At 46.7% G+C, this 27,772-nt stretch overlaps 1 protein-coding gene across 1 annotated transcript in view; it reads left to right on the top strand.

Moving 5' to 3' along the window:
- Positions 1–11,134: 11,134 nt before the first annotated feature.
- Positions 11,135–27,772, top strand: part of pcloa (piccolo presynaptic cytomatrix protein a) — a 577,994-nt gene continuing 561,356 nt past the window's right edge. The window contains exons 1-3 of the mRNA XM_060842523.1: positions 11,135–11,292; positions 12,953–13,144; positions 14,142–14,760. Coding sequence (XP_060698506.1) covers positions 11,135–11,292; positions 12,953–13,144; positions 14,142–14,760 — 969 coding nt within the window. The remainder of the gene's footprint in view (positions 11,293–12,952; positions 13,145–14,141; positions 14,761–27,772) is intronic.

The following is a 27,772-nucleotide window of genomic DNA, read 5'->3' as shown; positions in this document are numbered from 1 at the left end:
TTCTGGATTCTCCTGGCATTGAAGTAGACTTGCCTGCCGGTGCCCACTTGTGATCTTGAAACCTTAGTTCTGACTTCACCCACTCTCATCCTCCCGGATACTCAAACAACAATTTTCGTTTCCCCCCTCCCCCCCCCCCCGGCTGCTGCTGGATCAGTTTAAACCCCACCCAAAGAGCATTAGCAAATTCTCCCGCCTAGGATATTGGTACCCCTCTGGCACAGGTGAAGACCATCCTGTTTGTAGAGGTCACACCTACCCCACAATGAGCCCCAATTATCCAGGAATCCAAAACCCTTCCTCCTGCACCATCCTTGCAGCCGCATTTCAGCTCCACGCTCTCCCTGTTCCTCGCTTCACTAGCACATGGCACAGGCAACAACCAGAGATAACAACGCTGTTTGTTCTAACTCTAAGCTTCCACCCTAGCTCCCTGAATTCCTGCCTTAGATCCCCACCTTTCTTCCTACCTATGTCATTGGTGCCGATGTGGATCATGACTTGGGGCTGCTCCCCCTCCCTCTCAAGGATCCCAAAACCATGCCAAGAGACATCATGAACTCTGGCACCTGAGAGGCAACATACTAACCGTGAGTCTCTCTCATTTCCACAGAACCACCTATCTGTCCCCCTGAGTATGGAGTCCTCAATGACTAATGCTGTGCTCCTCTTCCCCTTCCCTACTGTGCTAGAGACCTGTGCCCCATTGCTTAGCCCTGTAACGTGCCTCCCCCCCCCCCCACCCCCACCAATGGTATCCAAAACAGTACACTTGGGTGTTGAGTGAAATGGCCACAGGGGATCCCTGCACTGCCTGCCGGTTCCCTTTCTGTCCACTGACGGTAACCCATCTACCTTCTTCTTGTGGGATTAGTGGGTTGAGCCACGGGATGGTTGGGTTGGTTGGTCCGGGTGTCCCAGAGGTGTTCTCTGAAACATTCTACACTCCCCCTCCCACTCCACCAAGGACATGCAGGTCCTTGGACTCTTCCATCACCAGACCGTAGCAATACGACGGCTGGAGGAAGAGCGCCTCATTTTCCGCCTAGGAACCCTCCAACCACAAGGGATGAACTTAGATTTCTCCAGTTTCCTCATTTCCCCTACCCCCACCTTACCTGCGTTTGGTCCATTTTCTCATTCCCATGTATGTACCTGTCTAAATGTTTCTTAAATGACAAAATTGTACTCACATCCACCACTGCCTCGGGCAGGCCATTCCACACACTCACCACCCTCTTTGTGAAAACATTTACTCTGTCAATCCTCTTGTATCTCCCTTTTCACTTAAACTTATGCCCTCTAGTTTTAGATTTCCCTAGCCTGTGGAAATGTTGGCAGTCTACCTTACCTATGCCTCTCAAGATTTTATAGACCTCTATAATGTCACCCCTCAGTCTCTGACATTCCAAGGAAAAACATCCCAGCCTCTCCTTATAACTCAAACTTTCCAAGGTCAGGGTAGCATCCCAGTAAATCCTTTTTGGACTCTTTCTAGCTTAATAATATCTTTTCTACAGTAGGGTGAACAGAACTGAACGCAGTACTCCAAATATGGCCTCACCAATGTCTTGTACAGCTGCAACAAGATGCCCCAACTCCCATATTTAATGCTCTGACCAATGAAAGCCAGCATGCTGAAAGCCGTGTTCACCACCTTGTCAATTTGTGACTCCACTTTCAAGGAGCTATGAACCTATACCCTTTGATCTCTTTGTTCTTTTAACACTCTCTAGGGCCCAACCATTAACTGTGTAAGTCCTACTCTGGTTTGACTCACCAAAATGCAACACCTTGTATTTAGAACTTGGAGAACATAGCAACATACAGCACAGAACAGGCCCTTAGACCCATAATGTTGTGCCGAGACTTAATCCTAATGTAAAATATAGTAAGTTAACCTACGCATCCCTCAGCTTACTGCTATCCATGTGCATGTCACCAATGGCTTCTCTTCCACCACATCAGCTGGCAAAGCATTCCATGTATTCACAACTCCCTGTCTCCTTTATACCTTCCTCCTAATATCTTCAAACTATGACTTCTCGTACCAGTCAATCCTGCCCTGGGGAAAAGTCTCTGGCTATTGACTCTATTTATTCCTCTCATTATTTTGTACACCTCGATCAGGTCTCCTCTCTTCCTCCTTCTCTCCAGAGAGAAAAGTCTGTGCTTATTCAACCTCTCTTCCTAAGGCAAGCCCTCCAGTCCAGGCAGCATCCTAGTAAACCTGCTTTGCACCCTCTCCAAAGCCTCTGTACCTTTCCTATAGTAGGGCGACCAGAACTGGACACAATATTCCAAGTGTGGTCTCACCAGGGACTTGTAGAACTGCAGCAAAACCTCGCAGCTCTTAAACTCGATCCCCCTGTTAATGAAAGCCAAAACAGCATATGCTTTCTTAACTACCCTATCCACTTGGGTGGCAACTTTGAGGGATCTATGTACTTGCACACCCAGATCCCTCTGTTCCTCCACACTGCCAAGAATCCTGTCTTTCATCCTATATTCAGCATTTGAGTTTGACCTTCCAAAATGCATCACTTCACATTTATCCAGGTTGAACTCCATCTTCCGTTTCTCAGCCCAGCTCTGCATCCTGTCTATGTCGCACTGCAGCCTGCAGTAGCCCTCAATACTATCGATGACACCTCCAACCTTTGTGTCATCTGCAAATTTACTAACCCACCCCTCAACCTCCTCATCCAAGTCATTTATAAAAACTACAAAGAGCAGAAGCCCAAGAACAGAGCCCTATGGGACCCCACTCAACATTGACTTCCAGGCAGAATACTTTCCATCTACAACCACTCTCTGCCTTCTGTCAGCCAACCAATTCTGAATCCAGATAGCCAAATCTCCCTGTATCCCATACTTTCTGACTTTATGAATGAGCCTACCATGGGGAACCCTATCAAATGCCTTGCTGAAGTCCATATACACCGCATCCACTGCTCGACCGTCGTTGACCTGTCTTGACACCTCCTCGAAGAACTCAATAAGATTTGTGAGGCATGACCTGCCCCTCACAAAGCCATGCTGACTGCCTTTAATCACACTATGCTTTACCAAATAGTCATAAATCCTATCCCTCAGAATTCTTTCCAAAACCTTGCTGACCACACACATGAGACTGACTGGTCTGTAATTGCCAGGGATTTTCCTATTACCCTTCTTGAAAAGAGGAACAATATTCGCCTCCTTCCAATCCTCTGGTACGACTCCCGTGGAGAGTGAGGTGGTTAATATCCTCGCCAGCAGATTAGCAACCTCCTTTCTTGCTTCCCGGAGCAGACTAGGATAAATCTGGTGTGGTCCTTGGGACTTATCAATCTTAATGTTTTCCAAAATTTCCAGCACATCATCTTCATCAATCTTGATCTGGTCAAGCCTGTAACCCAGCTCCTCAAAGTTCTCATTCATAACAAGGTCCCTTTCCTTGGTGAAAACTGAAGCAAAAAACTCATTTAGAGCTTCCCCTATCTGCTCAGACTCCATGCACAAGTTCCCTACGCTATCCATGACCGGCCCTACCTTCTCCCTGACCATTCTTTTATTCCTCAAGTATGAGTAAAACGCCTTTGGGTTCTCCCTAATCCTTCTTGCCAAGTCTTTATCGTGCCCTTCCTGGATCTCCTCAGTCCATTTCTGAGCTCTTTTCTAGCAAGCCTGTAATCCTCTAAAGCTGTGCTAGATCCTTGCTTCCTCCACCTTATGTAAGCTGCCTTCTTCCTTTTGACGTCTCCTCTGTTCTCATCATCCAAGGTTCCTTAATCTAAGTCCTTCTTACCTGTCTCAGAGGAACAAATTTGTGCATCACCCACAACAACTGCTCCTTAAATAGTCTCCACATGTCTGCTGTGCCCTTTCCGTGGAACAATTGCTTCCAGTCTGTACTTCCCAACTCTTGTGATAGCATCATAATTTCCTTTTCCCCAATTAAATATCTTCCTTCGGTAATTGCTCCTTTCCCTCTCCAAGGCTATGGTAAATGTGAGGCAGTTGTGATCACTGTCACCAAAGTTCTCTCCCACTGTGAGATCCGACACTTGTCCTGGCCTCGTTGCCAAACACCAAATCCAAAATGGCCTCTTCCCTTGTTCTGTCTGTCCATATACTGAGTAAGGAAACCCTTCTGAACACACCTGACAAAAACAGCTTCATCCAAATCATTTGCACTTAGGAGGTTCCAATCAATATTGGGAAAGTTGAAGTCACCCATAACAACAACCCTGCTACATCTGCATTTTTCCAGAATCTGCCTGCCTATGAGTTCTTCAATCTCTCTACTGCTATTAGGTGGTCTGTAGAAAACCCCCAATGTGGTGGCTGTTCCCTTGCTGTTCCTAACTCCCACCCATACTGACTCAGTAAACAAATCTTCCTCAACAATCTTTGTTTCTGTAGCTGTGATGCACTCTCTGATTAACAATGCTACACCCCCTCCTCTTTTTCCACCCTCCCTGTTCTTTTTAAACATTCTAAACCCTGGAACATCAAGCAACCATCCCTGCCCCAGTGAAACTCACATCTCAGTTATGGCCACAACATCGTAGTGCCAAGTACTGGTCCATGCTTTTAAGTTTGTCACTCTTATTTCTGACACTCCTTGCATTAAAGCAGACACACTTTAACTGATTCCTTTGTTTCATCGTGTGAGAAACCTTCATTTATCTAAATGAAACTCCATCGGCCACTCCTCAGTCCACTGGCCCAGTTGAGCAAGATCTCACTGCATTCCCAGATAATCTCCTTCACAGTCCACCATACCACCAAACTTGGTGTTATCTGTCCCGAACTGTACCTCCTAAATTCTCATCCAAATCATTTTTATAAATGATGAACAACAGTGGACCCAGCACTGATCCTTATTTCACACTGCTGGTCACAAGACTCCAGTCTGAAAAACAGCCTTCTATCACCACCCTTTGTCTTCTACTGGCAAGCCAACTTTGTATCTAATTGGCTAGCTCTCCCTGGATCCTGTGAGGTCTAACCTTACTCAACAACCTACCATATGGTACATTGTCAAAGGCCTTGCTAAAGTCCATGTAGACCATGCCTACTGTACTGCGCTCATCTACTTTCTTTGTCATCCCTTCAAAAAACTCAACCAAAGCCATGCTCACTATCCTGAATGAGTCCTTGCCTCTCCAAATGCCTGTAGATCCCATGTCTCAGAATCCCCTCTAACAACTTACCCACCACAGATGTTAGGTTCACATCTGTAGTTCCCATGCATTTCCCTGCAGCCTTCCTTAAATAATGGTATAAAATTGGCCACTCCCCAATCTTCAGGCACTTCATCCATGGCTATTGATGTTACTAATATCGTTACCAGTGGCCCTGCAATTTTCTCCCTTATCCTCCCACAAAGTGTCAGTCTTCAGCCAATTCAGTTCATTCCACATGACATCAAGAAACAGTTGAAGACAATGGACACTGGTCCTGAGAACATCCCAGAAAAAGTACTGAAGACTTGAACTCTGTAACTTGTCACTCCCTTAACCAAGCTATGCCAGTATAGTTACAGCACTGACATCTACCCAACAATGTGGAAAATTGCCCTCGTATGCCCTGTACACAAAAAAAGGACACAAATCCAACCTGGCCAATCACTGCTTTATCAACCTATTTTTGATGTACAGTAAACTATGGAAGGTGTCATCAACAGTGATTAGCTGAGGGAAGCAAGAGAGAAGATTGCATGAGCCTTGACATTAATTTTAATTCCTCTCTGGCCATAAGATTGGTTTGGAGGTCAGCTAATGTAGAACCATTACTCAAGAAGGGCATTAGGACTAAGCCTTATACAGGAAATTATTAACAGGCCAGTGAGTCTAACATCAGTGGTAGGAGAAGCTACTGGAAAAATTTCTGAGGGACTGAATTAACCTCCACTTGGAGAGGCAGAGATTAATCAAAAATAGTCAGCATGGCTTTGCCAGGGAGAGATCCTTTTCAACTAACTGGATTGAATTTTTTGAGAAGATGGCTGGACTTGTAGATGAAGGTGGAGTCTATATGGAATTCAGTAAGGCTTTTGACAAGATCTCATGTGGCAGACTGGTTAAAAAGCTGAAAGCCCATGGGAGCCAGGACAATTTGGCAAATTGAATCTAAAATTGGCTTAATGGCAGGAAGCCAAGGATAATGGTAGAATGGTGTCTTTGAGACTGGAAACCTGTGTCCAGTGGTGTACCACAGGGTTCAGTGGTGGGAGCGTTATTGTTTGTTGTGTACATTCATGATCCAGACATAAATGTAGGGGATATGAGCAGTAAACTCACAGATGCCACAGAAATTGGTGAAGAGGCAACTAGTGAGCAAGATAGCAAGTCAGATTGGTTGAAGAGTGGGAAATGGAAAGCATGTAAAGTGTACAGTGATCCATTTTGGAAGGACTAACATGGCAAAGGAATAGGCATGATCCCTGGAATGGTTGGTCTAACATACGAGGAACGGCTGAGGATCCTGGGATTGTATTCATTGGAGTTTGGAAGATTAAGGGCAGATATAATAGAAACTTACAAGATAATACATGGCTTGGAAAGGGTGGACGCTAGGAAATTGTTTCCATTAGGCGAGGAGATTAGGACCCGTGGACACAGCCTTAGAATTAGAGGGGATAAATCCAGAACAGAAATGTGGAGACATTTCTTCAGCCAGCGAGTGGTGGGCCTGTGGAATTCATTGCCACAGAGTGCAATAGAGGCCGGGACACTAAATATCTTCAAGGCAGAGATTGATAAATTCTTGATGTCACAAGGAATTAAGGGCTACGGGAGAATGCTGGTAAGTGGAGTTGAAATGCCCATCAGCCATGATTGAATGGCGGAGTGGACTCGATGGGCAGAATGGCCTTACTTCCACTCCTATATCTTATGGTCTTATTGAATGAACATAGAACACAGAACAGTACAAAAGAAACAAACTTTGTAGTGAATGAAACCTTTGAAGAGCAGGTGCGCATGCTGGAATGGATAGAGATAGAGGAAGCTGATGTGCTGAAAATTTTGTCAAACATTAAGATTGACAAGTCGCCAGGCCTGGACCAGATTTGTCCTCAGCTGCTTTGGGAAATGGGAAATGCAATTGCTTCACCACTTGTGAAGATCTTTGCATCCTCGCTCTCCACTGGAGTCGTACCTGAGGACTGGAGAGAGGCAAATGTAATTCCTCTCTTCAAGAAAGGAAATAGGGAAATTCCCGGCAATTACAGACCAGTCAGTCTCACATCTGTTGTTTGCAAGGTGTTAGAAAGGATTCTGAGGGATAGGATTTATGACCATCTGGAAGAGCATGGCTTGATTCAAGGCAGTCAACATGGCTTTGTGAGGGGCAGGTCATGCCTCACAAACCTTATCGAGTTCTTTGAGGATGTGACTAGAAAAGTTGATGAGGGTTGAGCTATGGATGTGGTATATATGGACTTCAGCAAGGCATTTGATAAGGTTCCCCATGGTAGGCTCATTCAGAAGGTCAGGAGGAATGGGATTCAGGGGAACATAGCTGTCTGGATACAGAATTGGCTGGCCAACAGAAGACTGCGAGTGGTAGTAGAAGGAAAATATTCTGCCTGGAAGTCTGTGGTGAGTGGTGATCCACAGGGCTCTGCCCTTGGGCCTCTACTGTTTGTAATTTTTATTAATGATCTGGATGAGGGGATTGAAGGATGGGTCAGCAAGTTTGCAGACGACACAAAGGTTGGAGGTGTCGTTGACAGTATAGAGGGCTGTTGTAGGCTGCAGCGGGACATTGACAGGATGCAGAGATGGGCTGAGAGGTGGCCGATGGAGTTCAACCTGGATAAATGCGAGGTGATGCATTTTGGAAGGTCGAATTTGAAAGCTGAGTACAGGATTAAGGATAGGATTCTTGGCAGTGTGGAGGAACAGAGGGATCTTGGTGTTCAAGTACATAGATCATTAAAATGGCCACCCAAGTGGACAGGGTTGTTAAGAAAGCATATGGTGTTTTGGCTTTCACTAACAGGGGGATTGAGTTTAAGAGTCATGAGATCTTGTCACAGCTCTATAAAACTTTGGTTAGACTGCACTTGGAATACTGCATCCAGTTCTGGTTGCCCTATTATAGGAAAGGTGTGGATGCTTTGGAGAGGGTTCAGAGGAGGTTTACCAGGATGCTGCGTGGACTGGAGGGCTTATCTTATGAAGAGAGGTTGACTGAGCTCGGACTTTTTTCATTGGAGAAAAGGAGGAGGAGAGGGGACCTAATTGAGGTATACAAGATAATGAGAGGCATAGATAGAGTCGATAGCCAGAGACTATTTCCCAGGGCAGAAATGGTTAACACGAGGAGCCATAGTTTTAAGCTGGTTGGAAGAAAGTATAGAGGGGATGTCAGAGGCGGGTTATTTACAGAGAGTTGTGAGAGCATGGAATGTGTTGCCAGCAGCAGTTGTGGAAGCAAGGTTATTGGGGACATTTAAGAGACTACTGGACATGCATATGGTCACAGACATTTGAGGGTGCACACATGAGGATCAGTGGTCGGCACAACATCGTGGGCTGAAGGATCAGTTCTGTGCTGTACTGTTCTATATTCTATGTTCTAGTACAGTCCCTTTGGCCCTCAATGTTGTGCTGGCTTTTTATCCTACTCTAACATCAGACTAACTTACATACCCTTCATTGTACTATCTTCCATGTGCCTATCCAAGATTTGCTTAAATGTCCCTAATATAGTTGACTTTACTACCGCTGCTGACAGTGCAATCCACTCTCTCTGACTCAATGACTCTATGACCATGAAACCATTGCCAATTATTGTAAAATCCCATCTGTTTCACTAATGTTCTGAAGGAAAGGGAACTACTGCCCTTATCTGGTCTGGCCTACATGTGACTCCAGAGGCACAGCAAAGTGGTTGACTTTACTTGCCCTCTTGGCAGTTAGGGATGAGCAATAGTGATACCCATGGCGAAAGTGAGAACTGTATATGCTAGAGATTGGAGTCGAGAGTGTGGTGCTGGAAAAGCACAGCAGATCAGGAAAGTCGACGTTTTGGGCAAAAGCCCTTTGTCAGTAATAATGATCCCCATACCCTGTGAATGTCTGAAAAAACAAAGCTATATGTAACGTTAGTTAGGCCACAGCTGGTGTACTGTGTGTTGTGCTGTTTGCCTTACCATAGAAAGGATGTGATTGTATTTGTGAAGAAAGCATTCCCCAGAGTGTTGCAAATCAACCATGAAGAGAGGTCAGAGGGGCTGCTCTTGCTTTCCTTAGAGTACAGAAGATTGAGGACAGGGATCTGATTGAGGTGTACAAAGTTATGAGAGATATAGATAATGTAATGAGTGACACATTTCCTGTGAGTAGAGGAGTAAGTAACCAGCAGGGAGAGTTTTAAGGCAACAAGTTAGTAAGTTTGCAGATGACACCAAAACTGGAGGTGTAGTGGACAACGAAGAAGGTTACCCCAGATTACGATGGGATCTTGATCAGGTGGGCCAATGGAATGAGGAGTGGCAGATCAAAGTTAGTTCAGATAAATGTGAGGTGCTGCATTTTGGGAAAGCAAATCTTAGCAGGACTTATACACTTAATGGTAAAGTCCTAGGGAGTGTTGCTGAACAAAGAGACATGGAGTGCAGGTTCATAGCTCCTGGAAAGTAGAATTGCAGATAGATAGGATATTGAAGAAGGCATTTGGTATGCTTTCCTTTATTGGTCAGCGTATTGAGTATAGGAGTTGGGAGGTCGTATAGGACATTGGTTAGGTCACTTTGGAATGTTGTGTGCAATTCTGGTCTTCTTGCTATCGGAAGGATGTTGTGAAACTTGAAAGGGTTCAGAAAAGATTTACAAGGATGTTGCCAGGGTTGGAGGATTTGAGCTATAGGGAGAGGCTGAATAAGCTGAGGCTGTTTTCCCCGGAGGGTTGGAGGTTGTGGGGTGACCTTATCAAGGCTTATAAAATCATGAGGGGCATGGATATGATAAAAAGACAAAGTCTTTTCCCTGGGGTGAGTGAGTCCAGAACTAGAGGGCATAGGTTTAGGATGAGAAGGGAAAGATATGAAAAAGACCTAAGGGGCAACTTTTGCACACAAAGGGTGGTACGTGTATGGAATGAGCTGCCAGAGGAAATGGTGGAGGCTATTGCAATTGCAACATTTAAAAAGCATTTGGATGGGTACCTGAATAGGAAGGGTTTGGAGGGATATGGGTCAGGTGCTGGCAGATGGGACTAGATTGGGTTGGGATATCTCTTGGTCAGCATGGATGAGTTGGACCAAAGGGTCTGTTTCTGTGCTGTACATCTCTATGACTCGATGACTAAGTTGGAGGCTTAGAAGGGATTTGAGGAAGTTTTTTGACCCGGAGGTGGTGGCAATCTGGAACTCTGCTGAAAAGTGTGCTAAAGGTGGGAACCCACAAGACATTTAAGAACTCTAAGCATTTCAAACACATAGCATACAAAGCCCCGGGAAGGTATACTAGAAAATAAGATTAGGTTAAGTGGAGGTTTGTACAGCAGCACACACATGATGGCCCAAAGGGCATATTTCCATGCTGTAAAACCCCTCTAAATCAATGTTTCTGATGTGGAACAGACTGCTGGACGATACAATGGAGGTAGATAGCACTGTGACTTTCCAAAGGGAATTGGATATTCATGAAACAAAAATACAGCATTATGGGAAAGCACGATAAAGGGTAAACTGACTAAGTTACACTTGTACAAAGCTAGTATAGGCAGGATGGGCTGAATGCTCTCTTGTATTGTCATTCTGTGAGAGCAATGTCTGCTTCTGATCTACGGAAAAAAAATCAAGCCTGTTTCCTCAAAAATGATCAGTGCCCAGGCTCTGTAGTAAGGGAGGGCTGGTGTCTGGGGTGGGGTGGGGTGGGCTGGTGTCTGGGGTGGGGTGGGGGGAGGAGAACCCCTGACAGTGCCCACAGCGGGAGCCAAGGGGGCAGCATCTGCTCTGGGCATGCGTGTGGCTGCAGTCCGAGGATCCGGGAGAAATCCGGAGACATTAGAAAAATGGGAAGTGAGTGAGAGAGACAGAGAGACATGATGTGTTCAAAATGGAAGAACAATCATCGCATTGCAAAATAAAACCTGAAATAATAAGCAAGGCCGAGGGTGACAGCAACAAACCATGGGCAATGAGGCGAGTGTGGAGTCTGGGGGAACGGGGCTAGTAGGAGCACAGCTCCAGCTTCCTGCAGGAACCGACCCCGACCTGAGCCGCCTAAGTCCGGACCAGAGGAGGCAGATCACCGCGCTGTTAGCCAGCGCCCAGGGGCCGGCACACAGGCACGTTCACTGACCAGTGGGCGGAGGGCGACGGGCCGAATGGTCACGGCCCAGCGGGGAGGGGGACGGGCCCGGGCCGAGTGGTAACTGCCCAGCGGGACAGACGGGACGGGCCGAGTGGTCACTGCCCAGCGGGACAGACGGGACGGGCCGAGTGGTCACTGCCCAGCAGAAAAGAGGACGGACTGGGTGTGGGGTGGGGCTGGGGCTGGGGGGGCTGGGGGCTCTGGGGTGGGGGGGGGGGGGGGGGGCAGGCGGTCAGCGGGTTGTTGTAATGTGAGGGGACCCCGGGGATCAGGTGCGTGCTCCCTGTCCCCCTCCGGGTCACTGGTTACAGAACCACCGACAGCTCGAGCTGGCTGGGGGCTGGGGGCTGGGGTGGGGGGGTTGGGAGGCTTGGGGGGCTGGGGGCGAGTTGGCAACAACTGGCTGTAACACAGCGTGACACACCCCCACACAAACTCCCCCCCCCATGGATCAGACTGACTCCCTCCCCCTCCAGGCCGGCTGTGTCACTGGGAGTGAGGGGTGAGGGGGAGAGTGAGGGGTGAGGGGGAGAGTGAGGAGGGGGAGAGTGAGGGGAGAGTGAGGGGGGAGTGAGGGGGGTGGAGGGGGGAGTGAGGGGGGTGGAGGGGGGAGTGAGGGGGGTGGAGGGGGGGAGTGAGGGAGTGAGGGGGGAGTGAGGGGGGGTGAGGGGGTGGGGGGAGAGTGAGGGGGGTGGGGGGAGAGTGATGGGGGTGGGGGGAGAGTGAGGGGGTGAGGGGTGGGGGATGGGGGGTGTGAGGGGTGGGGGGGTGAGGGGGGAGTGGGGTGGGGGGTGAGGGGGGGGTGGGGGGTGAGGGGGGAGTGGGGGGGTGAGGAGGGAGTGAGGGGGGAGTGAGGGGGTGAGGGAGGGAGGGAGTGACGGAGGGAGGAGGGAGTGTGTGAGGGGGAGGGGAGGGAGTGAGGGAGGAGGGAGTGAGGGGGGAGTGGGTGAGGGGGGAGGGAGTGAAGGGGGAGTGGGTGAGGGGGGGGGGAGTGAGGGGGGAGGGAGGGAGGGAGTGGGTGAGGGGGGTTGGAGTGAGTGAGTGAGGGGGGAGGGGAGGGAGTGAGGGGGAGGGGGAGGTAGTGAGGGGGGAGTGGGTGAGGGGGTGGGGAGTGGGTGAGGGGGGTTGGAGTGAGGGGGGGAGGGAGGGAGTGAGTGGGTGAGGGGGGTTGGAGTGAGTGAGTGAGTGGGGAGGGGAGGGAGTGAGGGGGGAGGGGGAGGTAGTGAGGGAGGGGGAGGGAGTGAGGGGGGAGTGGGTGAGGGGGTGGGAGTGAGGGGGGAGGGGGAGGTAGTGAGGGAGGGGGAGGGGGGAGTGGGTGAGGGGGTGGGAGTGGGTGAGGGGGGTTGGAATGAGGAGGGAGGGAGGGAGTGGGTGAGTGCGGGGTGAGGGTGAGGAGTGGGTGAGTGGGGGATGGGGAGTGGGGGGGGTGAGTGGGGGATGAGGAGTGGGGGGGTGAGTGGGGGATGAGGAGTGGGGGGGGTGAGTGGGGGATGAGGAGTGGGGGGGGTGAGTGGGGGATGAGGAGTGGGGGGGGTGAGTGCGGGGTGAGGAGTGGGGGGGGTGAGTGGGGGATGAGGAGTGGGGGGGGGTGAGTGGGGGGGAGGGGGAGCTGCCGGCTGTTGCTGTGGTTGGAGCCGAGAGCAGGTTCTCCTCCCAGTGTCTCCCCCGCCCCTTGTCACCGTGTCCGGGGCTGTGCTCGTGCCCGGGGCTGAGACCGTGGCTGTGCTCGTGCCCGTGTCCGGGGCCGTGCTCGTGCCCGTGTCCGGGGCCGTGCTCGTGCCCGTGTCCGGGGCCGTGCTCGTGCCCGGGGCCGTGCCCGTGCCCGGGTCTGAGAGCGGGTCCGCGGATCTCCGAGCAGTGTAGAGTATTCGGTGCTGAGCTGTGACGGTAATGATCCCACACCGCAGCCTGGGGGGGGGGAGGGGTGAGGGAGGGGAGTGTGTGTGGGGGGGGTGAGGGAGTGTGTGTGGGGGGGGTGAGGGAGGCGAGTGTGTGTGTGTGTGTGTGAGGGGGTGTGTGAGGGTATGTGTGTGTGTCTGGGGTGTGTGAGGGGGTGGGGAGGGATGTAGCTGTGTATCAGAGGGAGCGGTGTGCCTCTTCCTTGCCCTGGTCGTGGGGCTGCATCCCGGTGTATGTCAGGCTGGGGTGGGGAGCTCTGTGTCCCGGCGTGTGTCTGGGGTGGTCTGGTGTGGGTGTGGGGTGTGTGTGGGTGTGTGTCTGGGGTGGGTGTGTGTGTGAGGGTGGGTGTGTGAGTGTGTGTGTGTGTCTGGGGTGTGTGTGAGGGTGTGTGTGTGTCTGGGGTGTGTGTGAGGGTGTGTGTGTGTCTGGGGTGTGTGTGTGGGTGTGTGTGAGGGTGTGTGTGTGTGAGGGTGTGTGTGTGGGTGGGTGTGAGGGTGTGTGTGAGGGTGTGGGTGTGTGTGAGGGTGTGTGTGTGTGGGTGTGAGGGTGTGTGGGTGGGTGTGTGTGTGGGTGTGAGGGTGTGTGTGTGGGTGTGTGTGTGGGTGTGTGTGAGGGTGTGTGTGTGTGAGGGTGTGTGTGTGGGTAGGTGTGAGGGTGTGTGAGTGTGAGGGTGTGTGTGAGTGTGAGGGTGTGTGAGTGTGAGGGTGTGTGTGTGTGAGGGTGTGTGTGAGTGTGAGGGTGTGTGTGTGTGAGGGTGTGTGAGGGTGTGTGTGTGTGTGTGAGGGTGTGTGTGTGGGTGTGTGAGGGTGTGTGTGTGGGTGTGTGAGGGTGTGTGTGAGGGTGTGTGAGGGTGTGTGGGAGGGTGTGTGTGACCCCGGGCGGTTGCCCCTCTCTCCGGTCACTGTCTGTTTCTCCCTGTGGCAGGAAGCCGGAGCCCGGTGCCGCTGCTGCAGCCGATCAGCCGGCGGCCCCACACCATGGCAGCCCAGAGAGAGCCCTGAGGCGGAGGAGTGTGTCCACCAGCTCCCTGCCGGACCCCAGGCCGGACACTGACCTCTGGGCACAAGGCGCTCCGGACAAGATGATGCCCAGCTTCCTGTCGGAGGGGAACCCTCTCAGCGCCGTCTCCTCCGTCGTTAATAAATTCAGCCTCTTCGATTCGAAACCCGAGAGCGACGAGGCCGCCCGGAAACTCAAGGCAGCCCGGGGAGCGGGGCCTGCAGCCCGGGGAGCGGGGCCTGCAGCCCGGGGAGCGGGGCCTGCAGCCCGGGGAGCGGGGCCTGCAGCCCGGGGGCCTGTGAAATCGAGCTCGCAGCAGTTTGTGAAGCGGGAGGAGAGGGAGGCCGCCGGGCAGCAGCAGCAGCAGCAGCAGGAGTATTCAGGACCAAGGATAGCTCCGGGGCTGAAGAAACCCCTGTGCCCCATCTGTAACAGCGCGGAAATAGCGGAGAGCCCGGGCAGCGGGCAGTGTCACCAGTGCACACAGTGTCAGCTGCTGGTGTGTGCACAGTGTGGCTTCAACCCAAACCCACACCTGACCCAGGTAAGGACCGGGAATCACATCCCCACCCATACTGCCTGCTGCCAGGGGACACACTGCCCAGAGCAAAACAATACACACACACACTCTCATACACCGACACACACACACCGTCACACACACACACTCATACACCGACACACACACACACTCATACACCGACACACACACACAGCGTCACACACACACACTCATACACCAACACACACACACACTCATACACCGACACACACACACCGTCACACACACACTCATACACCGACACACACACACACACCCCTCATACACCGACACACACACACACACTCATACACCGACACACACACTGTCATACAGAGACACACAACCTCATACACAGTCACACACACACCCCTCATACACCGACACACACACCCTCACAACACCAACACACACACACCCTCATACACAGACACACACACGCCGTCCTACAGAGACACACACACCCTCATACACCGACACATACACCCTCATACAGACACACACACCCTCCTGCACCAACACACACACACACCCTCATACACCAACACACACACACCCTCATACTCAGACACACACACGCCGTCCTACAGAGACACACACACCCTCATACACAGACACACACACCCTCCTGCACCAACACACACACACACCCTCACACACAGACACACACACCCACCCTCCTACACCAACACACACATACCCTCATACAGCGACACATACACCCCCATACACACACTCACACACCCTCATACACACACTCACACACCCTCATACACCGACATACACACCCCCTCATACACTGACACACACCCCCTCATACACTGACACACACACACATACCCTCATACACCGACACACACACACACCCTCATACACCGATACACACACACATACACTGACACACACACACATTCTCACACAGACACACACACACCCTCATACACACACCAGCGTACACACCCTCACAGACACAAACCCACAGACACACACACCCTCATACACAGACACACACACTCATACATTCACCCACGTACACACCCTCACACATTCACCCACGTACACACCCTCACAGACACACACACACCCTCATACACAGACACACACACTCATACATTCACCCACGTACACACCCTCACAGACACACACACTCCCTCATACACAGACACTCACACACACACACCCATACACAGTCACACACACCCTCATACACAGACACTCACACACCCTCAGACACACACACACACACACACACCCTCATACACAGACACACACACCCTCATACACAGACACACACACCCTCAGGCACAGACACACACACACACCCTCATACACAGACACACACACCCTCAGACAGACACACACACACACAGGCCCACTCTCTCTCTCTGGCTCTGATCACCAATCACTGTTCAAAACTAAAATGCTGAGAGTTTTTTCCCGAGCAGTGGGAGGGTAAGATGTAGCCTCCGAGCTCACCGCCACATCCGTCTGAAGCAAAGCGTTTACCCTAAACCGAGCGACGTGGTGGGGAATGTGTGTGTGTGTGTAAGGGGGAGGGGGTGTTCATGGATGTGAACCCGATAGAGGAGAGCCTCTGAGCGGCAATGCCTGTCCCCCAGTCCCGGCTCCGGCTCCGGCTCCGGCTCGGGTCCGATCCGAAATGCCCCAAAGCCCCAGGCAGGCGGACAGAGTGGGACACTCTCCCCCTAAGGACCCTCTGTCTGGAGTTTTATGTGACCCATAGGTCACTCGCTTCACCTGGTCTGAGGCACTCTGACCAAACCCCTCGGTCTGAGGCACTGACCAAACCCCTCGGTCTGAGGCACTGACCAAACCCCTCGGTCTGTATCAGGCAAAAAGGGGAGCTGGAAAATAACATGAACCCGCTCAAATCCCAGCAAACTGATCTCCATCATCTCCTTTTAAAAACAACTAGTCATGTAACCGGGTTTTATTGACCAGTGCTGGCTGATTCTGATGCAGTTGTAAATCTCCTATTTATATTTCAACCCCCCCCCCCCCCCGCATTGTGTCTTCGGCCCAAGTGAGAGGAAGATTCATTGCGGTATTCCACCCCAGTGTTGAGTCAGCCTGGGCTTTTCTCGAACCCCTCCCTGCGTCAGGTAACACGCTTTTACGCTTGGACAGATTTAATTCCAACATGGACTCTGACAGGATGCATAGTTGGATCATCTGAGAACGTTTTATGAATTGTAGATTTTCTGCTCGGGGTTTGAATGTCAGAGATTGGCCGACCCGATGCCTAACACTGGGGAAGGTATGACAGGGGAATCAAGGGAATCAATTCCCTGCTCACATCTGTACAGGGAAATATGCCACTGACTTAAATATGTGCAATCCCTATTCCCAGTTCCGACTCTCGAGTTATATAGAATACAAGATATTCTGCAAAATCTGGCACAGACCTTTGGTTGCTCAGGGAATGGAGGGATATGGGAATGAAATCCAAGTCCAGCTGTGATCATATTGAATAGTGGAGCAGGAAAGTAGTTGAATGGTTTCCGCTGCTATTTCTTCTTTTCTCACTTTGCTTAATATCTTGGTGGTCAATCAGATGCTGCCAGATACCTCCCTGGTGGATATTATTTAGGTCTTATCTTTGATTGTAAATTCTGATGGACTATAATATTTTGAGTTTAACCTGGTCCTGTGCAAAGCTAATGACCACACTCTCACATTCCAACAGGAAGTATTCAACAGTAATGAGGAATAGGAAGCCTGGCTGATTGATTACTCAGCTGCTGTTCAGTTAATGGTGGTCAGTTTAGCCCAATAAGACCATGACCAGTCCTGGAGCATGAGCTCAAGCTGCCCTGCTATTCATCAACTTTGAGAGGCAGCAGGGAGCCTCATGATGATCTTACCAGTAGCATCACTTGCCAGGCTGTTAATGTGCACTTCTTACCATTGTGGCTGCAAGTATACAACTACTTCTGTAAGTTTAGCTAATGCTAAACTAACCTTCATTTCCACTGATACCAAGAGTTGGGATCCTTTCTATATCTCCCAGGCACCATTTCCTCGAACTCATTCTATCCTGAATTTTAGTGTTGCATCTCAGGCTTTGTCTTTTTCTTTGTTATGAGGCTTATTTAAGATGTTGCAATTGATAAGTAGATACAACAATGACCTAGCCATACAGGCTTCAATACCAGTGATATTATTCAATATTATGAAATATTCAATGTATGTAATATCACTTGAAAACAAACATTTGGGAACATTTCTGTGATGAAAAGTCTCTTATATAAGGAGAGACTGGATAGACTGAATTTGTTTTGTTTTTGGAGTGGAGGAGGCTAAGGACAGACTTAGTTGAGGAATACAAAATTATGAGAGGGTTAGACAGTGTAAGTCATGAAAATCTCTTCCACATGGCAGACATGTGTAAGACCAGAGAGCATAAAATTAAGATGAGGAGCAAGTGGCTTTGACAAGATATAAGGAAAAATTTTGTCACCCAGGGGGTGATAAAAATATGGGATGTGTTGCCTGAGATGATGGTGGAAACATGACCTCCACAACACTTAAGAAGCATCTGGATGATTATTTAAAATGGCAGAGAATAGTAGGTTATGGATCAAATACAGGTAATGGGCTTCGTGTAATCTTGTGTTTCTTGACTAGCATAAGCATGTTGAGCTGAAGGACTTGTTTTTATGTTGTATAATTCTATAACTCCACAAAATGGAACAGGGAAAAACACAGCTGCTATATTTAAGACCAGAAGACCATGAGAAATAGGAATGAAAGTAAGGCTATTTGACCCATCGAGTCCACTCCGCCATTCAATCATGGCTGATGGGCATTTCAACGCTACTTATCCACACTCTCCCCGTATCCCTTAATTCCTTGCAAGATTAAGAATTTATCAATCTCTGCCTTGAAGACATTTAATGTCCCTGCCTCCACTGCACTCTGCGGCAATGAATTCCACGGGCCCACCACTCTCTGGCTGATGAAATGTCTCCGCATTTCCGTTTTAAATTGACCCCCTCTAATTCTAAGGCTGTGCCCACTGGTCCTGGCATCCTCACCTGATGGAAAAGATTTTCCAGCGTCCACCCTTTCTAAACCATACATTATCTTGTAAGTTTCTATTAGATCTTCACTCAACCCTCTGAACTCTAATGAATACAGACCCAGGATCCTCAGCCATTCATAGTATGTTAGGCCTACCATTCCAGGGATCATCCTTGTAAATCTCTGCTGGACATGCTCCAGGGCCAGTATGTCCTTCCTGAGGTGTGGGCCCCAAAATTGGACACAGTATTCTAAGTGGGGCCTAACCAGAGCTTTGTAAAGACTCGCTGCTTTTACGTTCCACTCAACTTGAAATAATGGCAAGTTGGTTAAGTAAAGACTGGCAATTTTAATTGTTTTCCAATCTTAAACCTATTACCACTTTTAAACCAGAAATTGATCCAATCCCCCTTTGAATAGCTTGGAGATATGTTAAACTCAGTGGCTAATAGCAAAGCTTTCCTTGCGGTTTGGTATAGTTAATTCCTTCTTACTTTATGGTTGTAGCATATGTTCTGATATTTTACAAGGTCCTTCTTGTTATTCCCAGTGGTATTGTTTCTTCGTTAATTAAAATAATCTTCACTTTCTTAATCACGATACATTGAATGCTCTTGGGCTTTATTTAACTGTATCATTTCTTTTGCATTTTCACTTTTATGTATGTACATTGATCATTGCCGAATGATCAGTGACATTCACTGATATTAATGTGCTAAGTCCAGTTACTGCTGATGATAAAGAGACATCACAGTAAGTCTGTATTATCTCTGTTTGTTTTATGGATCTTTTTATTTAACATCATAACTGCTGGCTAATATCATAAAGCTTTCAATTTTTAGACTTTTGCAAACCTGGATTTTTTTCCCAGTTGATACACCAATATGCTAATTTCTTCTAAAATGAGAGATTATGGTGAGGGCTTCATAAGCAACCTTCAGTAATGTTGGTCCTGCATTTTAAACTGTAGATTTGGCCTGTAATTTTCTCCAATCTGCTATTAGTATGTGCATGAGATGTCGGGATAGAACTGTGTTCCACTGATTCAGGGTGCTGCAATATTTAATAATTATGACATGTTACTTTGCATTTTTCGTTCTCAATGTTATTCCGAATGCATCTGCCAAATGACTCAATCTTTGCAGTTCTTTGAATATTGCTGTTCTCTGAATTGATTCTATAAAGTGCAACATCACGATAATCTGCAAACTTACACCTAATCAACCCCTGCAAGTTGATACCTAAGTGACTGTGTTGCAGCAATAGTCCCAGCGACATGTGATAATAGTCATATCTCACCGATATCATTGCTTCCCACACAAGCTCATTTGCCCCAACATCTGACAATGTTGGCAATGGTTTAACAGAATGTGATTGAATGAAGAGGCCACTCACTGCTGGAAAGACACAACCGCTGTCATTGATCATCACTTTGTGATAATCACATAATTGGTTACTTTATTGCTTGCTGAGCTGGAAGGTTCATTTCCAGACGTTTCGTCACCATACTCGGTAACATCTTCAGTGGGCCTCAGGCAAAGCACTGCTGATAAGTCCTGCTTTCTATTTATATGTTTGGGTTTCTTTAGGCTGGTGATGTCCTAGAAGCATGGCATTCCAACATATCAACAAACACATCAAGTTAGATCTCATCTACCACCCCTTGAGAAAAAGAACAGGAAGTGACTTCACCACAGGAAATGACATCACCACATGAAATGACATCAACAACCCAAAGAAACCCAAACATATAAATAGAAAGCAGGATTTATCAGCAGTGCTTCACCTGAGGCCCACTGAAGATGTTACCTAGTATGGTGATGAAATGTCTGGAAATGAACCTTCCAGCTCAGCGAACAAACCTATATCCAGAAGCTCAACCTACAAATCTTCTCAAAACGGATTACTTTATCATGTTTTTCATCCAGATAGTTTTTACTCCAATAACAATTCTTTACTGATGCCCTTATCAACATGCAAGCCAAGAATTTAATTTTAAAACAAAATTTGCAAACCTGAATATTTGCTGTAATATTGTGTTTACCAAAGGCATGTAGGCATTGGAAAGTGGACTAGGATCACTCTGTAACATCAAATGTTGACATGAAGTGCTTACATCAGGAGTAATATGGCTTCGATTGAAGTTGTCTTTTATGAAAAAAAGTACAAGATACTCAGCAACCTAAAGAGCATCTAAGTAGAGAGAAATAAAGTTATTATTTCATGTTGTTGACCATGCAACTGAACAAGATTTCCAAGATATGCAGTATTCTACCCTGGTTGCGTTTCCTGTATGCTGCTCCAAAGACAGGGTAAGACTTGCTTTTCAGTGTGAGTATGACACTGATTGAATACTGGGAAAAATTGTGCTCTTCTCATTTAAGGAAGAATGTAAAGACAGTGGAGGTGGTTTAGAAGAGATTGACTAGATAGATGTCTGGAATGAGTGGAATGTCCTATGAGGAAAGGTTATTCAGACTGGCCTTCTCTCCCCTCAAGTTTAGAAGAGTAAGCGGTGGTTTGAGTGTAATATTTCAGATCCTGAATGGGCTTGATAAGGTGAATGTAGAAAGAATGTTTCCTCTTGCAGATCAGTTCAGAACTAGAGAACATCTTTGTAAAGTTAGGGATATTTCCTTTTGGACAGAGGTGTGTAGAAGTTTTTTAAATCTTCGATGGTTGTGTGACTTTGGAGCTCTGCCTGCAAAGGGAATGAAGTTGGGGGAATCATTGAATATTTTTAAGGTGGAGGTAGGTAAATTCTTGCCAGTTGGGGAATCAGAGGGTATTGGGATGGATGGAAATGTGAAATTTGAAGCACAAACAGATCTTGTTGAATTGCAGAGCTGGTTTGAGAAGCTAAATAGCCTATTTCTGCTAGTAATACACATGCTTGTATGATTTGCGCACCAATCAAAATAAGACTTCTCCCAGTGTATATCAAACTACTTTTCCCTCTATACACTTCAATATGCATTTCCATTTTCCACACCAACAATGACTGTTCTGAATGAGATTACCAGGTCAGCAAGTGTGGATCTATATTTACTGGGGTCACAATAATAGAATAGAATAGACTTAAAAATATTGTCAAGTGAACTTTTACATGAAAAATGCAGTAATAAGTTTTTTAAGTCGCCTGCCACGGTGTCTACACCAATGACAGAAGTCATAAAAATTATTTTAAAACATAGAATTAAGACAAAGTTCATCACAATTCAGTTTGACAGCTCTTGGACTGTGATGAACTTTGTCTTAATTCTACTTTTTTTTTCTTATTATGCATGACTTCAGTCATTGATGTAGGTACCATGGTGGAAGTGGCCATTTTACTTCATGCAGGGCACTTTCAATCAAGAGATTTAATAGTCAGTCTGCACTGGCTTAAACTTATATCCCAGAAGCAGATAGATAACTAATTCTATTCTCTTTCCACCAAGATGCTTTTTGTGATGTAAATCATTCAAAAATTAATGCAATTGACAGACAATTAAGTAGTATTCAGCGTTTGCCATAAATATAATCTAATTTCAAATTTTATAATGACTGTAAGGATGTGTATAGAGTGTAGGTGGCCTGTATTGTTCCAAGAATTGGGAAATACCTAGGAACATAGCAGCAAGAAAAGGCCATTTATTTCATCAAGCCTGCACCTCCATTCTAGATCACGACTGATTCGCTATCTCAATGCTATGTTCCCATGCTATCCCCATTTCCCTTGATGTCATTCATAACTAGAAACCCAAAACATCTCTATTTTGAATCTACTCAATGATTGAATGTCCATTACTTTCTTGGGTCGAGAATTCCAAAGATTCATCATTCTCTGAGTGAAGAATGCTTCTTTATCTCAGTTCTAAATTGCTTGTCTTTTGTTCTGAAACCATCCCCTCCACTTATAAACCCAAATGTCAGGGAACATATTCTTTCTGCATCTTCTTTGTCTATTCTCAGTATTTTGTATGTTTCTTTGAGATTGCCTCTCATTCTTCTGAATTTTACAGCACACCGGCCTATAATCTGTCCTTATCAGACAGTCTCACTGTCCCAGGAATCATTCTAATTAATCCCTGTATAATTTAAGTTACATCACACTGTAAATTATTGCTATAAATTCTGTCTGTTAGGATTGAGCGACGCTCTGAAAGCTAGTGTGCTTCCAATTAAACCTGTTGGACTATAACCTGGTGTTGTGTGATTTTTAACTTTGTCCACCCCAGTCCAACACTGACATCTCCAAATCATGTCTAATGAATCCCTGCTGCATTCGCTTTATAGAATGTGTATACTTCCTCAGGCAAGGAGACTTAGAATTGCACATAATACACCAGGTGCAATCTTGTCAATATTCTGTATAATTGAAGCGAGATTTTGTTTGCTCCTGTACTCAAATCCTTTGCCATAAAGACTAACATGCCATTTGCCCTTCGAATTGCATGCTGCACTTGCATGCTAACTTCAAGCAACTAAGAACAAGGTAACCAAGGTCCCTTGGATATCAACACTTTCTAACCTCTCACAATTCAAGAAATTCTCTTCATTCATTTCCCCTATGCAGCTCACATTTATCCACATTGTGTTCCATTTGCTAAATTCATGCCCACCCACTCAGCCTGTCTAAACCCCCTTGAAGCCTCTTTGCATCCCCCTCACAACTCATATTCTGACCAAGTTGTATATATTGTAGTGTTGGAAATATTATAACTGATCCCCACATTCAAATTATTGATATTGATTGTGGAAAGCTGAGGCCAGACACTGATCCTTAAGGTACCTGTTGGTGGTAGCCTGCCAACCTCAGAATAATCCATTTATCTCTGCTTTCTGCCCGTTACCAAATGCTCAGTCCTGACAGGGTACCATTAACAATTCTATGCACTGTAATTTCATTTACTCAAAGTGCAGCAGTTTGAAATCACACTTTTGTCCAATTTGTACAGTATTAAGGAGAGGAACTGAGCAGAGCAGCTCACTTCAAAGGGAGCAGGGTGAATATTCCAACTCCTCCTGAGGAGGCTGAACAATGAGAGGAGCAGATATTTGGAAGACATATATCTGCTTATAAATTTATGATCATGAAGTAATGTTTGACAATGACCTCAGTGGTGGGTAAGTTGTTGGAGGGAACCCTGGGGGACAGGAGGTACATGTATTTGGAAAGGCAAGGACTGATTAGGGATAGTCAACATGGCTTTGTGCACAGGAAATCATGTCTCACAAACTTGATTGAGTTTTTTGAAGAAGTAACAAAGAGGATTGATGAGGGCAGAGTAGTAGATGTGATCTATATGGACTTCATTAAGGCGTTCGACAAGGTTCCCCATGAGAGACTGATTAGCAAGGTTAGATCTCATGGAATACAGGGAGAAATAGCCATTTGGATACAGAACTGGCTCAAAAGGTAGAAGACAGAGGGTGGTGGTGGAGGGTTGTTTTTCAGACTGGAGGCCTGTGACTAGTGGAGTGCCACAAAGATTGGTGCTGGGTCCTCTACTTTTTGTCATTTACATAAATGATTTGGATGTGAGCATAAGAGGTATAGTTAGTAAGTTTGCAGGTGACACCAAAATTGGAGGTGTAGTGGACAGCGAAGAGGGTTACCTCAGATTACAACAGGATCTGGACCAGATGGGCCAATGGGCTGAGAAGTGGCAGGTGGAGTTTAATTTAGATAAATGCGAGGTGCTGCATTTTGGGGAAGAAACCTCAGCAGGACTTATACACTTAATGGTAAAGTCCTAGGGAGTGTTGCTGAACAAAGAGACCTTGGAGTGCAGGTTCATAGCTCCTTGAAAGTCGAGTCTCGGGTAGATAGGATAGTGAAGAAAGTGTTTGATATGCTTTCCTTTATTGGTCAAAGTATTGAGTACAGGAGTTGGGAGGTGATGTTGTGGCTGTACAGGACATTGGTTAGGCCACTGTTGGAATATTGTGTGCAATTCTGGTGCTCCTATCAGAAAGATGTTGTGAAACTTGAAAGGGTTCAGAAAAGATTTACAAGGATGTTGCCAGGGTTGGAGGATTTGAGCTATAGGGAGAGGCTGAACAGGCTGGGGCTGTTTTCCTTGGAGTGTCAGAGGCTGAGGGGTGACTTTATAGAGGTTTACAATATTATGAGGGGCATGGATAGGATAAGTAGACAAAGTCTTTTCCCTGGGGTGGGGGAGTCCAGAACTAGAGGGCATAGGTTTAGGGTGAGAGGGGAAAGATATAAAAGAGACCTAAGAGGCAACTTTTTCATGCAGAGGGTGGTATGTGTGTGGAATGAGCTGCCAGAGGATGTGGTGGATGCTGGTACAATTGCAACATTTAAGAGGCATTTGGATGGGTATATGGATAGAAAGGGTTTGGAGGGATATGGGCTGGGTGCTGGCAGGTGGGACTAGATTGGGTTGGGATATCTGGTCGGCATGGACGGGTTGGACCGAAGGGTCTGTTTCCATGCTGTACATCTCTATGACTCTATGACCAAAGAATGAAGGGGATCTTATGTGATTGAAAGGGGAGTCTGCCAGTTCATAAACTGCAGCATCAATATTTGTATGGAACGCTGAAGGAACTAAAGTGTATTCAAACCTGGATAAGAATTAGATTTCTCAATATCACCAATTTCTTTATAATATGACCATAAGAAGTAGGAACAGGAGTATACTGTTCAGCCCCTTGACCCTGTTCCACCATTTAATAGGATCGTGGCTGATCTGACACTCATGGCCACTTTCCCCATAACCTTAATTCCCTGACTGATCAAGAATCTATTTATCTCAACCTTAAATATACACAAGGACTCTGTCCCCTCAACTCTCAGTGATAAAGAGATCCAAATACTCTCAAACCTTAGAGAAAAAATCCTTCTCATCTTAATCTTAATGCATGTCAGAACCTCAAGGGAGTTGGGGGCAGAGATGACTTAACTGGAGATGTTTGAATGCATGTAAACTTATTAATTCATTGCTCACCTTTGCTGTTTGGACACAATTTATCATGTGAAATATGTAGAGTTTTTAGGTTAAAATATTATTGTGTGTAATTAGATCTATCTTCATGATGAAGGGCTCTTGCCCGAAACATCAATTCTCCTGCTCCTTGGATGCTGCCTGACCAGCTGTGCTTTTCCAGCTTTTTGACTCTGATCTCCAGCATCTGCAGTCCTCACTTTCTCCTATATTCATGGTTAGTAAAGAAATTCTAGCCATTTTCACAAGAGCTGTAATTCTGAGCAGCACTGTGGAAATTCTAGCAACTTTTACAGGAACTATAATCTGAATGGCACTGTGAAAACTACTTGGGTCTATTTGATGCCTTTGAAAATCTCTAAGCTTCAGGATCACATTTCACTCCTGAATGACAGTGAGAAAGATGAACGACCCAGAATTGCTGCAGATATTTCAGTCAGTGAAGATGAGAATGCTCGTGAAATGTAATACAGGAACAAAGTAACCTGATCTGTTTTCATCACAACGAACATGGATATGTCTTTCCCACTGCTGAATGCATGCTACTGCAATGGGACTGATAGTTATATCCACATGGTTGTTATGCTATTGACATGATTTCCCTCCTGCCCACAAAATAGTCAAAATTGTCAGAAAGCCACTTTTGACTTTCAAAATTAATAAGTTTTTATTTATTTCACAAGAAAACTCTGAAGGAAAGTGCAGTGACAAAGTGCACTGATATTGTAACTCGATGTTAGACTGGCATTTTGTAAATTTATACATGATTCCCCGAAAGTCAACGAAGACATTGGAGGGATGTGTGTGAAGAAAGGCAGTAATTTAAGACCACGAGACAAAGACTGGTCAGAACACTGACAGGGAGGGAACTTCCATGTTTTCCTTCACTATAGTGATGCGGATTTTTTTCTAGCTGCCTGAGAGACCAGATGGCCTCTGTTTAGAATTTCTTCCAATAATGGAACACTTTTTCAGTTTTAATCCTCTAATAATATGGTTGTCCCTCTGAACTGAACCTCCAATAGTGGGGCACTCTCTCAGTACTGACCCTCTGACAGTGCGGTTCTTACTCAGTACTGACCCTTTGATGGTGTGGCACTCCCTCAGTACTGACCCTCTGACAGTGCGGTTCTTACTCAGTACTGACCCTTTGATGGTGTGGCACTCCCTCAAGATGACCCTCTGACAATGCGGTTCTTACTCAGTACTGATCCTCTGACAGTGCTTGCTCCCTTAGTACTGACCCTCCAACAACGCAGCATTTTCTCAGCACTACCTCTCTGACAGTGGAGCATTCCCTTAGAACTGACCTTCCGATAATGCAACACACCTTTATTACTGACCTTCTGACCGTGCAACACTCCCTCAGTATATTTTAGATTTGCTGACACATCGTTTAATCAGATAGAATTTGTAAAACTCAGATTTCTCATCCTGCAAATAACTCACTTCCAAAAGCTTTCTATCATTGACAGAGCACAAGTCTGGAGTGTATTGGATTACTCAGAACAAAAGAATCATAGAACTGTTAATGGTACTGAAAAAGTCCATTCAGCCCATCATGTTTGCACTAGCTTTCCCAACGAGCAATGTGATGTAGTGCTGTTCTCCTTTTCTTTGTAACCCTTGCACATTATTTCTATTTAAATCACCATCTAATAGCCATATAAATGCCGTAATTAAATCTGCCTCCAGGCAGTACGGTTCCATGTCCTAACTCCTGTATGAATTAGTGTTTTCTCACATCTTATTTACTGCTTTTGCCTATCATTTTAGATCTGATTCCTGTCTCCTTCTGTTCCTGAACAGGTGCATCACATGAGTGATGTTGGTTTAGGGTATCTGCCATTTGCCTGTTTCCTGTTGTTGATACCTTGGTTCCACTGTCCCACATTTTCTTAAGCTACTTTCTTTTTTTATATCCATAGAAGGTTTTGCGATTTAAGAACAATAGAACACAGAACAGTACAGCACAGGATCAGGCCCTTCAGCCCAACATGTCTATACCAATACAT

Source organism: Hemiscyllium ocellatum, chromosome 23 (assembly GCF_020745735.1).
Source record: "Hemiscyllium ocellatum isolate sHemOce1 chromosome 23, sHemOce1.pat.X.cur, whole genome shotgun sequence".
Classification (NCBI taxonomy): domain Eukaryota; kingdom Metazoa; phylum Chordata; class Chondrichthyes; order Orectolobiformes; family Hemiscylliidae; genus Hemiscyllium; species Hemiscyllium ocellatum.
This window is presented reverse-complemented; position numbering and strand designations above follow the sequence as displayed.